General features: G+C 45.2%; 2 protein-coding genes across 3 annotated transcripts in view; one reads left to right on the top strand and one right to left on the bottom strand.

Annotated features, from left to right (window-relative positions):
• Nucleotides 1–9,225, bottom strand: part of USO1 (USO1 vesicle transport factor) — a 63,976-nt gene extending 54,751 nt beyond the window's left edge. Inside the window, exon 1 of one of the 2 annotated variants that reach the window (XM_084760548.1) lies at nucleotides 8,924–9,225. In XM_084760548.1, coding sequence (XP_084616674.1) covers nucleotides 8,924–8,989 — 66 coding nt within the window. In that variant the 5' untranslated portion in view covers nucleotides 8,990–9,225. The remainder of the gene's footprint in view (nucleotides 1–8,923) is intronic. The other variant, XM_084760549.1, reaches the window with a different exon arrangement.
• A 151-nt stretch (nucleotides 9,226–9,376) lies between these two features.
• The window catches only part of G3BP2 (G3BP stress granule assembly factor 2), a 79,233-nt gene continuing 76,466 nt past the window's right edge, over nucleotides 9,377–12,143 (top strand). Inside the window, exon 1 of the mRNA XM_084760554.1 lies at nucleotides 9,377–9,526. The gene's annotated coding sequence lies outside the window, so the exon portion shown is untranslated. The remainder of the gene's footprint in view (nucleotides 9,527–12,143) is intronic.

Below are 12,143 nucleotides of genomic sequence, written 5' to 3'. Positions count from 1 at the left end.
TACAGAATGAGTTCCAGGACAGCCAGAATTGTTACACAGAGAAACCCTGTCTCAAAAAACCAACAAAACAAAACAAAAAACCAAAAACAGTAACAACAACAAAAACCAAGCAAACAAAACTTGCTATGCACTCCTTAATGACAGTTATTTCTACAATTCTATAAATGAGGTTTTGGTTTGTCATTTAAATGCTTACACTTTCTATATCTGAATAGTAGCATTTAAATACAATGTTCCCCAAATTTTCTGCAGCCTGAAGAGCTGCAGGTTTTAGACGTTCTGTAATGTCTGAGCGAGTAGGACCCATGCGGTTATGTGGCCCTCACTAGGTCCCTAGAAGCCCTGACTCTACACTGCACACAGGCATGGTCACCGAGTCAGGGTGACTTTCTCACTCATTCTAGCTGCTCACATTTAGAAAACACTTCTACCATAAACTGCAATTACCATCATCATAATTTGATTGAGTTCAAAATGAAAATAATACAGTTTTCTCATTATTAAATAGCTGGCTCACTTGCTTTTCTCCTGTAAAATTTTACTATTAGAAAAACAGCATATCTCTTGGAAGTATGAAGTTTGTGACTCTAAGAGTTTCAGCCAGCCGGGCGTCGTGGCGCACGCCTTTAATCCCAGCACTCGGGAGGCAGAGGCAGGCGGATCGCTGTGAGTTCGAGGCCAGCCTGGTCTACAAAGTGAGTCCAGGATAGCCAAGGCTACACAGAGAAACCCTGTCTCCAAAAAAAAAAAAAAAAAAAAAAAAAACTAAAAAAAAAAAAAAAAAAAAAAAAAAAAAAAGAGTTTCAGCCAAAGCAGTAAGTCCTCCTGAGTAGCAGCCTTCCCTCAGGTGCCAGTTTTGAGGGTTTTAAATCATGTCTTGTTTTTGCAAAGGTGGGTGACTATGGATATGTTGAAGCGCCACTGAGAATTATTTCTGGGCATTTTCCTGTCATTTCTCAGCCCAAGACACCCAGCACTGAAGCTGCAGATAAGGAATTTTTCTCTGTTTGAATACTTAGTTCTGGTGGCTGAGCACCATCTGGTTGGACTCAAATGCAAGCTCCCACTACAGCCCTCTGTTTTAGCACACTCAGCAACTCCAGCACTTAGGAGTCTGAGGCATCAGGATCAGGAGGTCAAGGTCATTTTCAGGCTACAGAGTGAGTTCAAGGCTAGGCTGAGCTACATGAGAGCATGTAGGAGCTCTGTAACCATTACTGCTGATGTCAGAGAGGAAACAGCGTTAGGAACATTGGAGGGTATGCTCACATGCTAGCATTTGGTTGGGAGTGATGGCGCATGCCTGGGATCCCAGCACTCAGGAGGCAGAGGCAGGCGATCTTCATGAGATAGAGGCCAGCCTGGTCTACAAGAGAGAAACCATGTCTCCAGAAAACAAAAAAGAAAGCAATGCTAGCATCTGAGTGTTTGATCTGTTTCTGTCTCTTCTTGAGACTCAGAGAGCTCGTATTTAAACATGACCTTGGCAACTTGTATTTTGCTGTTGGAGAGCGAGCGTGTCCCCTCCTGCTCATGTTCAGGATGACTGTGGCTTCTTAGTGTCTCACTGCCCTCTCTACAGACAACTACAACCAAATGAAACAAAATACATTGCCTATGCCCAAATTCTACAAAGATCTGGCCATGTTTTTATTTGAACACAGGTTTACATTTTTCACTTATGAATTCAATATGCTTAATTTCTATCTAGAACATGTAATCTTAAAGACTGTCACTCCCAATGTTTCTCACTGCTGGCTGTTCATCTGGACTGCTTTTAAGTTTTAAGTCTCTGTGTGTGGAGCTGTCCACACAGAACACTTTCTGAGACTCCCTCTAAACACCCGTAGCAAGTGTGACCGCATTCTGACCAACAAATCATAACTTCAAGGTCATGTTCTTAAAATGAAACTTTGTATGCTTCACTTACTTTGTGTCAGGCTGCAATTTGAACTTGAGGGTAATAAAGAACCGTCACTAGCTCAAATTAGCAAAGTACTGTAAGTGATGGCAGGCAGCACTCAGGGATCTGAGGGGCAAAGGGCCCCGTTGTCTACTAACTTGTACTTTTACCAAAGAAAAACTTTTCCTTCAAACCTGTCTCCTAGAGTTGCTCACAGCAGCTGAAACAATAATAATAATAAAGCTGTTTTACAGGTAACACAAACCTAAACTCTGGTAAAGTACATGCTTAGCAAGCAGACTTAATCCTTAGTCCAAGTACACACACAGATACACATATGCGCGCACACACACATCTGGTCATAAAAAATATTTTGTAAAATGTTGTAGGCAATGCATTTTCACTGATTAGTGATTTAAAAAAAACAAAATCCAATACCTACTATTACATACTTTAAAAAGCAAATTTCAAAGCACCTGTCTCACTTTTGAAAAGATAACCCTTAGTGTATACATATATATGGGGGGGAATTATGCCTGTTGGTGGGAAATGACATAACAAGTCAACTGTAGACTACAGATTGATTTTAATTACTGTAAGATTCATTTTTGTTTCAATAATCTAAGAGGAAAAAGATAAAGCTCCCTCTACGCCAGGTCTTGCTTTTACTCTAGCGTATCTGTTCTAGCACTGACCAGTTGGCTTAGCAGTCGTCTAGCTGCTCTGGGAGAACAAGTGTCTCTGTTGTGCCCGCTATGTTCTAGCAAGTCCCCACGGACACAGAGCGAGCAGACCCGCAACTACTCCTCTGGAGGGATACACAGGCTAACTTCCCGGGGGCTGCTGCTCATAGTTTTGCCACCCCAATCAATATAAAACATTGTTTTAGCCAGGTGTGGCAATGCATCTCTAACCCAGGGCTCAGGAGGCAGAGGCAGGTGAACCTTGGTTAGTTCAAGGCCAACCAGGGCCACATAGTGAGACCTTGTTTAGAGAAAAATTGAAATAAAAATCTCTTAAACCAAACATAACCCCTTTATTTTATTTGTATTTCTCTTTTAAAATGGCTCATTTAATACATTTAATACAATATCTGATGATCTTCCAGAGGGTTCTGGTTCAATTCCCAGCAACCACATGGAAATTGACAACTGTCTGTAATTGCAGTCTAGAGAACCAATGTCCTCTCTTCTGGTCTCCACAGGCACTAGGGACACCCATGGTGCAGGCAAAACACTCATACACAGAAAAACAAACAATTAATTTAAAACAACAACAAAATCCCTAACACTATAGGGCTGGCAAGATGCCTCATGGATAAAAGTTCCTGCTGCCAAGCCTGATGGCCTGAAATGTCACCACTGGAAGCCACACGGGTGAGGGCAGAACCGTCCTCTGACTGGAAGCGCCATGGTGTTCACTCATACTCAGACACACAGTAACATGCACACACAAACAATGTTTTTAAAAATCTAAGACTAGGGCCGAGAGGTGGTGGCGTACACCTTTAATGCCAGCACTCCAGAAGCAGAGGCAGGTGGATCGCTGTGAGTTTGAGGCCAGCCTGGTCTACAAAGTGAGTCCAGGTCAGCCAAGGCTACACAGAGAAACCCTGTCTCAAAAATAAAATAAAATAAAAATCTAAGAATATACGTTTTCAAATTAAGATGATTGACACTTTATATAAGAAATGTGTACAGTACTTCTGTATAAAAATAAGCATAACTTTTCCATTATATTTGGAAAAGCTAAGTATCCAACATAACATTTTTATATAGAGAATTTCTGGGCTGAGTGTGGCAGTTTATAATCCCAGCACTGGGGCTGAAACAGTCAAATTCTGAGTTCAAGGCCAGCCTAAGGTACAAAGTGAGACCCTGTCTCAAAAACAAGCAAATACACACGTCTCTAAAAACAAAGCCGGGCATGGTGGCACATGCCTTTAATCCCAGCACTCGGGAGGCAGAGGCAGAGGCAGGTGGATCACTGTGAGTTCAGAAGTCTCTAAAAATGAACTGTTATGCTCTCTCCTAGGAGACAATCCAGTTCAAGATGGCTGTAATTATTCCTGGAATCATTAGGTTCAGAGCTTATTGGTTTGGTTTTGTTTTTTTAAGAGTTATTTATTATTATGTATTCAGTGCTCTGCCTGCATGTACACCTGCACACCAGAAGAGGGCATCATATCATATCACATTATAGATGGTTATGAGCCACCATGTGGTTGCTGGGAATTGAACTCAGGACCTCTGGAAGAGCAGTCAGTGCTTTTAACCTCTGAGCCATCTCTCCAGGCCAAGAGCTTATTCTTTTAGGTACTTTGCTTCCGATCACAGAGACTCTTGAAAAACAAAGTAGATAAGCATATTAAACACTTATATCACAGTATAGTAGACCTGCTAGGACAATTTTCCCCTATGTACATTTCTCAGCATAGTAGACACCCGCAGGCAGAGGCAGGTGCATATGCACACACAGGGTCTAGACAGAAAACTGGAAACAGCACCCTTTATATCTCTATGTAAGAGGGTTTTCTGCGGTGTGTGTGACCACCAGGCAACATAGTTCCTTCGTTACAAGCTGTTTTCTTGTTATTTCCATTTACAAGGTGGGACAGACCTCGGTAACGTTAGGACATATAAATTTTAAGTGATTCTAGCTTTTTTTTTTTTAAGGAGCCCAACATAATTACCTTTGAAAATGGGAAGTGACGATTAATACAAACAAGTCAAGACATCTTTGCTTAGACATAAGACTCATCAGAAGCGAAGCACTCTCCTGGTTTTCTCAGATACCCCACTACTGCAGACCATGAAGTGGCAACTCCAAGAAGAGTTTCAGAGCATACACTTCTATTAACACTATGTTGTGCTCAATCACACACGTAAAATGTGCTTCATCAAACCCAAACTGTACAATCAAATCTCTTTATTGTTATCGTGTGTGATGAATGGGGCTGCTCCCGCCAGGGTGCATGCAGGGAGGTCAGCGGCCAGGTCGGGCAGGCTGGTTCTCTTCTTCCACTTTTTTGTGGGTTCTGGAGACTGAAGGTGGTCAGGCTTGCATGGCAAGTGACTGACCTGCTGAGCCAGAGACCAGCCCTAAACTACCAATTTAAGATTACATTCCTCCCTGAGCAATTTTAGTTTATTTAAAAAAAAAAAAAAAAAGCACACCTGTGGCTAGCTGCTACAAACACACCTTCTGCCTTGGGAGCCAGTTCCTCCAGATGGACTTCCACAGAGGCTGAAGCAGAACAGTGATTCTGTAGCTTTCTGCTTGTTGGCCACTTCCCTGCCTCAGGATCTAACCTGAAAACAGGAAGCCCTCCTACAGCTTATCATCACATTTCTTAAGGACTTTTCAAGAAACTACCTTTTAAAACGAGCACCAGTTGAACAGGAGATGTAAAACTAAAAACACATGAGCATTCACAAGTACGTGTGGGCTTTTACGAGATTTATTAGTACTTGACAGATCCAGGAGAAGGGGGTTTCTTTCTTTTTTTTTTTTTTTTTTTTTTTTTTTTGGTTTTTTGAGACAGGGTTTCTCTTGGTTGTCCTGGACTCACAGTGTCTACCTCAAGGGGGGGAAAAAGAAGAAGAAACCATGTTAAAAAAAAGTATGAGACTTCTTTAATCCCAGCACTCGGGAGACAGAGGCAGATGGATCTCTGTGAGTCGAGGCCAGCTTGGTCTACACAGTGAGTCCAGGACAGCCAAGGCTACAAAGAGAGACCCTGTCTTGAAAAACAAAACAGTAAGTACAGAGACTTTAGGAAAGTGTAATGTGGGTAGAATTCTAGATTTAAAACGTCCCCTTTTCACAGACTTGCTGATGACCCTGTAACACAAGCACAGATATTTACTACTTGGCTGGTTCTGAAGACTATCTTAATCGAAGTCCAAAGTTACTCTTAGCCGAGGCTACGAAAGGTTAGGCATGACACAATCAGCAATGCAAGTCTTGTCACACGAGATACTAAGCATGGGCTGGGTATAGCTTACTCAGCCAGGTTCAACTTCTGGCAGCAATACCATCCCCACCCCACCCCCACCATCTCCAACCTCCACCTCCTCCACCAGGCACCCCCACCATCTCTTCCATCCACCACCACCATCTCCACCGACCACCCCTAACCCCCTCCTACACCCCATGATAAAGAAAAAAAGTAGAGGTAAGAAAACAGCCAAAGTAATCTGTACATTAGAAAAAATATAAGTAAAAAGTCTGACACAGAGACTTCAATTATTTAATAACTATCATCCCTAAAGGAATAAAATGACATTATTTACTACCTAATATTTTTAAGTTGCTCTGATTGTAGTATCTGTGGTTTATTGGAAATAAAACTCTAATTTTTAAAAATGTTTATGAATGGGGGATTGGAGACTTAGTTCAATGAAATGTCAGGGAAAGGGGTGTTTTGCTAATTTGTTTATTTATTTATTTATTTATTTATTTATTTTGGTTTTTTGAGACAGAGTTTCTCTGTGTAGCCTTGGCTGTCCTGGATTCACTTTGTAGACCAGGTTGGCCTCGAACTCACAGTGATCCACCTGCCTCTGCCTCCCAAGTGCTGGGATTAAAGGCGTGCGCCATCACTGCCTGGCTGAAAAAGTTTTATAGTGTATATATTACTAGGTAGAAAAAAACTCTGATAGCAACTGACCCTTAAAGAAAAACAAACTTTAGGCTGGGCGGTCTTTTATATATATACATCTATTATATATACTATATCTAATAGGAAAGCACAGTAGCTGGGTATATATAATATATAAATGGCAGGAAGAACAAGACATGTTCACTAGCTATAAAGCAATGGTTGTTCTGCGAGGAACTATTTTCAGTGTCTTGGGCAAAGAAGTTAGGGATACATACTAGAGAAGGGAAAAAAAATCAATGACCAGTCTGAAGAACAGGTAGAAACCAAAGGAAAGATGCTTTCCACTGAAAAAAGATAGGAAGGAGAAAGATGTAGAATGGTTCTGTAGAAGAGGAGATACAATTTAATGTTGCAGCAATGGAGAACCTACATAGTAGGTGATGAAACACAAGTTAAAGGTTCAAATCCTTGGGAAGTCAAACATCTAGGCCAAATCAAGCCTGCCAATTAAAGCATCTAATATTACACCATGCACTCCACGGATGCTCTATAAATCCACGTCAATTAGTGGCCCATGGGTCCTTGCTGTACTCCCTGACAGAATCACAACTGACGTTGATCAGACTGGAACTCCGCGAACTCTCCTCAAATGCCGAACTACTTTTTCAACTCCGAGCAAACATGAAACAGCACTAACAAGGCCGTCACTGCTTTCCAGCTCATCACGATGACATCGGAGCGTCATTTTGAAGTCATGATGTAAAAACTATGCTGTTGATCCACGCACAGTGAGCCCAAGTGTCCCTGTCCCAGAGCCGCAATACCACACAAGTTACTCCGGTGACTGTAAAATGAGGAAACTTGACCCTGCTGCCCCAGAAGCAGCCTCAGCTTTAAGTTCACACACTCTGAAGAACTCATCACCTTTCACACGGAGGTCCCTGGAACAAGGACCAGGGACATTCTCAGTCCAACCTACATGGAATCGAGACTACTCTTTCCTGAGCAGCTGCTAAGGGCGACACTTTCTATCTCTCACTCACAGACTCGGTGCCCTGCTAGGAGCCAGCACTTTCTTCATTTCTTCATTTCACTTAAAAGGCGTTAATCTTCTCTCATTTGTCCAAGGTGGAAGCCTAGAGTCAAACCAGGGTCTAACCTCAAAGCAAGCTCTTAATTTGTAAGTCTCAGACACACAAATACCGGACAGAATAATAGAAATGTTAAAGGGATGGGCCGTGACTATGGCAATCTAGAGCCCCTGGCTTTCTAGCAAGAGGAGCCTTGTTGCCACGTGGGAAGGAGTGAAGCCAGGTACTGGGGAAGCAGGCACAGGGGAAGAGGAGATCTGACTTTCAAATCCAGCAAGCAGATGCAACAGCGGTCAGCTCAGGTCTAACCTGGTGCTGGGTCTGGCGTAGTAGCAGAACGTTTACAGTGCATGTGGTAAGGGCCTGAATTCAATCCTGGGAATACCTCCATCTCCCCCACGAAGCACTGACAGAGACTTTCTACAGTTAACATTATGTAAATTTCCAAAATGACAGGTAAGAACCGGAATACAGGGATCAGCAACAAGTCTAGGCTTAGCAAAAGGTTCAGTTTCCACCGTAGTAGAATTCTAGTTCCAAGACTCTGGTCAAGTTACCCTAATTCTCTGTTCATTAGTAAGGACTCTATCCCATCTTGCAGGGTACTTTATGACCCTTCCTGATCCTCCAAACAGAGCTATGACAACTATCCAAAGTTTATCTTTAAAATGTCACACACGGTCATTTTTCTGTATAAATTTATTGTTCTCGCTTTCTTTTAATGCCATCCACATCAATTTCCAATCGACTGTATGCAAACTTCACAGAACATAAAAGCAAACTGGTTTTCCGTGACTTAATCACTTCTGAAAAACATTACCAAATCGTGTCACCGGGACAGAAGAGTCCCTGGAGTGGTCAGAGCGCAGATCACTCACTACAGCGTGCAAGAGAAGCGTCGCCAAAATGACACGTTTGGGTGAACCTGAAAAGTAGGGTCTGAACCACCAAGCCTAAGCAAACGCCCGTCCTTACAGCTGATGGGGCAGAAACAGGTGGCTTTGTGCCCCCAAGAATATCGCTTTATTCTTAGGCACAAGCCCTGCCAACAGCTGGGTTTTAACCTCCTTCCAGCCTTCCAGAGCCGGGTTTCAGCTGGCACCGAGGCCGGCCCACAGGTTAAAGGGAAAGAGGGAGGGGCCGCGCGGTCCGCCGCCGAGCCGGGTCCCCCGAAGCCCTCCTGTCACCCGCGGCCCGGGGCAGCACCGCCGCGTGGGGAGCTCGCGCGTCCGAGCAAGGGAACGAAGGCGAAGGGACCGACGCGGGCGCCCGGTTCTCGCCTTAGCCCAGCCCAGCCCGGCCCGGCCGCGGCGCTGCGCTCACCGTCTCAGCTTCTGTGTGCTGGGGTCCGGCACTCTGACCCCCCATCACCCCGCGGAGGAAATTCATCTTGTCGCTCAGCCGCCGCCGCCGGCTTCACCAGCTCCTCTGCCAAAGAAAACGCGACCGTGTCTCCCCGCCCTGCCCCCCGAAGGGCCTAGCCCCCGAGCCGGCTCTCCGTACTCCCCGGCCTCCGCCACCGCCGCCTCCTACTCAGCAGCCGCTCCGGCCCCGGGAGCCCGGAAACAGCCGCCGCCACCGGCCGCGGCGCGCATGCGCGGGGACGTGGCGTTACGTGGCGGCTAGAAGGGCGAAGGCAAAAGGGGAGAGGAGGGAGCCCGGGTCCGCAGACCACGCCCACCGGCCGGCCTCCCACCGCACGGCCACGCCCCCTCCTCCGCCCTGCGCCTCTCGCCAGCTGCTGGCCGCGGTCACCCACGTGGTCGCAGCCCAGCCCTGTCGGCTGGGGAGGGTCTGATTAGACTGCGCGCTTCAGCTGGCTGGTAGGTGTTTTTGTCGCCGTGCGGGACGGACTGCAAGCTGTCAAATTCGAAGGCTTATTCTGTTGAGTCGAAAGTGAAATTTTCCTTTGGCCAACGTTGACAGGTAAGAAGGTCGGAGGTCCCGGCCCCTGGGAGGATTCGTTTGGTTCATTTGGTTAAGCGGCACGAACGAGGTGGCCTTTTGATCCTCACAAATTGCATTTCTTCGCCGGGCTTTGTTTGGTGGTAAAGGGGGTGCTAGGGACCCCTCATTCCACTACCACTGGAGGGCGCGTTTCTAAATTCTTGCTCCTCAACCCTGCTAAAAGAATTTCCTAGATCTAAATGCCGGGTACTCCGCTCAGTTTAAGTGTTGGAAGGAACCCGTGTCGAACCCTGCGTTTACCTCACTCCAGCAACAGATTAGAAATAAATTGTTCCAGAGTGTCAGTTTCGTAGCCCATGGCATAATGTTTTGTTTTGGTTTATTTTCCCCCCCGTTAACTGTCGATTCCTGTATTTTCAGTGTTTTTAGCAAACAACATGCCGTTTTCCCCCAAATCGGTATACTTGTTCTTTCCAAAGGCTGCCAGGTTCACATGCTTCTGGAACAGTCTTGTAAATTTCTCGACATTGAAAGGCGGTCTAGTTAGCCAACTGGCCGTGCATCTCTCCGTTTCAGCTCCCTATAGGTCTCAGATGTGACGTTTAAGACTGAACTCATGTCTTCCTCCGCTTCCTCTAAAAAAAATTAGGATGTTTCCACAGTGTGCCCTAGCATGCTCAACAGTACCTCTATCCAAACAATTCCCTAAGGCCGAGGGAGAAACTGAAGACTTTGGCCTTCCACCTTCACCTGTCCGGTGTTGGCTGGATAGTTTTATGTATAGAATAGTTCTCAAATCCTTCCTCTCCGCGGACTCCCTGCTTGTTGATATGGCATATGTATTCTCATTTCACACTGAGATGACAGCAGTAGCTTCCTAACTAGTTTGTCTACTTTCAGCCCTGGCGTCTCTCAGTCCACCCTTGGGTGAGCCCAAGAGGAAATATGTCAGTCCTCTTATTAAAATTCTCCAGTGGTTCCCCAGTCTGTATAAATGAGGTCCAGGCTCCTGAGTTTGTTGGCAAACATACCTGTTAGGATTAAAGCTCCTTATGTCCCTTACGTGATCACCGTCTTTCTCTTGCCTCAGTGTGCCCTTTCCCGCTTTGTGAGGCAGACTCTTACTCAAGGGAAAGTTGCTTGAAATCAAGATGCGTGTTTATGTACTGTCACTTTGCAGGTGGGCACTGAATTAAGACTCGGCTACGCCAAACCTAATGACAGGACCATTTGGATACCAGCTGCTTACTTTTTTTTTTCTTTGTTTATTTTGTTTGAGACAGGGTTTCTCTGTGTAGCCCTGGCTGTCCTGGACTCACTCTGTAGACCAGGCTGGCCTCGAACTCACAGAGATCCACCTGCCTCTGCCTCGCCCAGTGCTGGTTTGCTTACTATTCTTGACCAACCATAAAGAGTGATTTTGATGGATAAGTGAATCAACTGGTGAATCACTATGTGAATAATATGCTAAGGGAGATGACCTGCTCTGCCTGTCAATTACAGAACACACACCCTACGGGCCATGGTGGCTGCTCATTTTAGTCCCAAGGCCTTAAACGCCTGGACACGGCATGGCGAGGGACTACCACTGCCAGCAGTATTGTGTGTTGAGTGTTGTCCCCTGCTTGACATTTTTCTTTAGACACTTTCCATGGAGGCATTTTGCCTCAGCCTAAAAAAAAAAAAATAACCGTTCAATTCTCAGCAGTCACCAAGGAAAGCTGGAGAAGAGCCTCACCTAGCAGTGCCACCTTTCCCTGAACCCGACCTCTCCTCTTCCTCAGCCTCGATGTTTTGTCCCACCTTAAGAGACAAGACTCCGATAGGACTGGAGGGGCCTTGGAGATACCTCTGTCTGCTGTTTTATTTGGTAACGAGGTGCAGGACCTTGACATTTTAACAAACTTGTTTTAAGGGGACAGGCCTTGTTAAAAATATCTTCTTTTAAACTTTGGTGGGCATAGTAGTCTCGGCTTTCAACTTGTCCTTCGCTTGACCTGTTTTATTCCCTAGCAGTGTGCCCTGGGCAAGAGGGGCTGAGGTGAACAGTTGGGTAGTGAAGGGATTGAGGGTAAACCCACCTGTAGTCCCTGGCTTCGCAGTCTCTATCGCATTCTGCTCTCTTCTTGGGGTCTAGGAAGGAGGCAGAGACGGTATAAGCTCTTATTAATGCCCCAGCTAGGATCTGAGGACCCCCCACCCCACCCCCCAGCAGGGAGCAGCCGTGAAGTGGCCTCCTTGTTTAAGAAGAGGGTAACGTGGTGATCCATCACCGCTGGTATTTTTAGAGTTGGGGACAATGTCTCCTTCCTGCTCGTACTCTTTTTTGTCATGAGGCAGAAGCTGCCAACATAGCAGTCGCTGCTTATAAACCACTTGTTAAATAAAGCAAAAGAAAACATGAAAAGGTCGTAACTGTGTGACTTTTGTAAGGATTTAGGACTAAAGTGGTGCGGTTCAGTTGATTTCCACAATCTAAAACTTGAAGTTGATGATAGTAATTTTCTATTTCCCTTAACCAAACCTGACCAAGACTTAAACAACCAAGACTAAACTTCATTATTTTGTAATCCATTTTTTTGTTAAAACCAATTCCCTCAATGGCTGAGTTTGTCTTTTTTTTTTACTTTCCGGT

The sequence above is a fragment of the Acomys minous genome (assembly GCF_964271855.1).
Source record: "Acomys minous genome assembly, chromosome: 15".
Classification (NCBI taxonomy): Eukaryota; Metazoa; Chordata; class Mammalia; order Rodentia; family Muridae; genus Acomys; species Acomys minous.
Note: the sequence above shows the minus strand (reverse complement) of the source record. Positions and strands in the feature narration are given on the sequence as shown.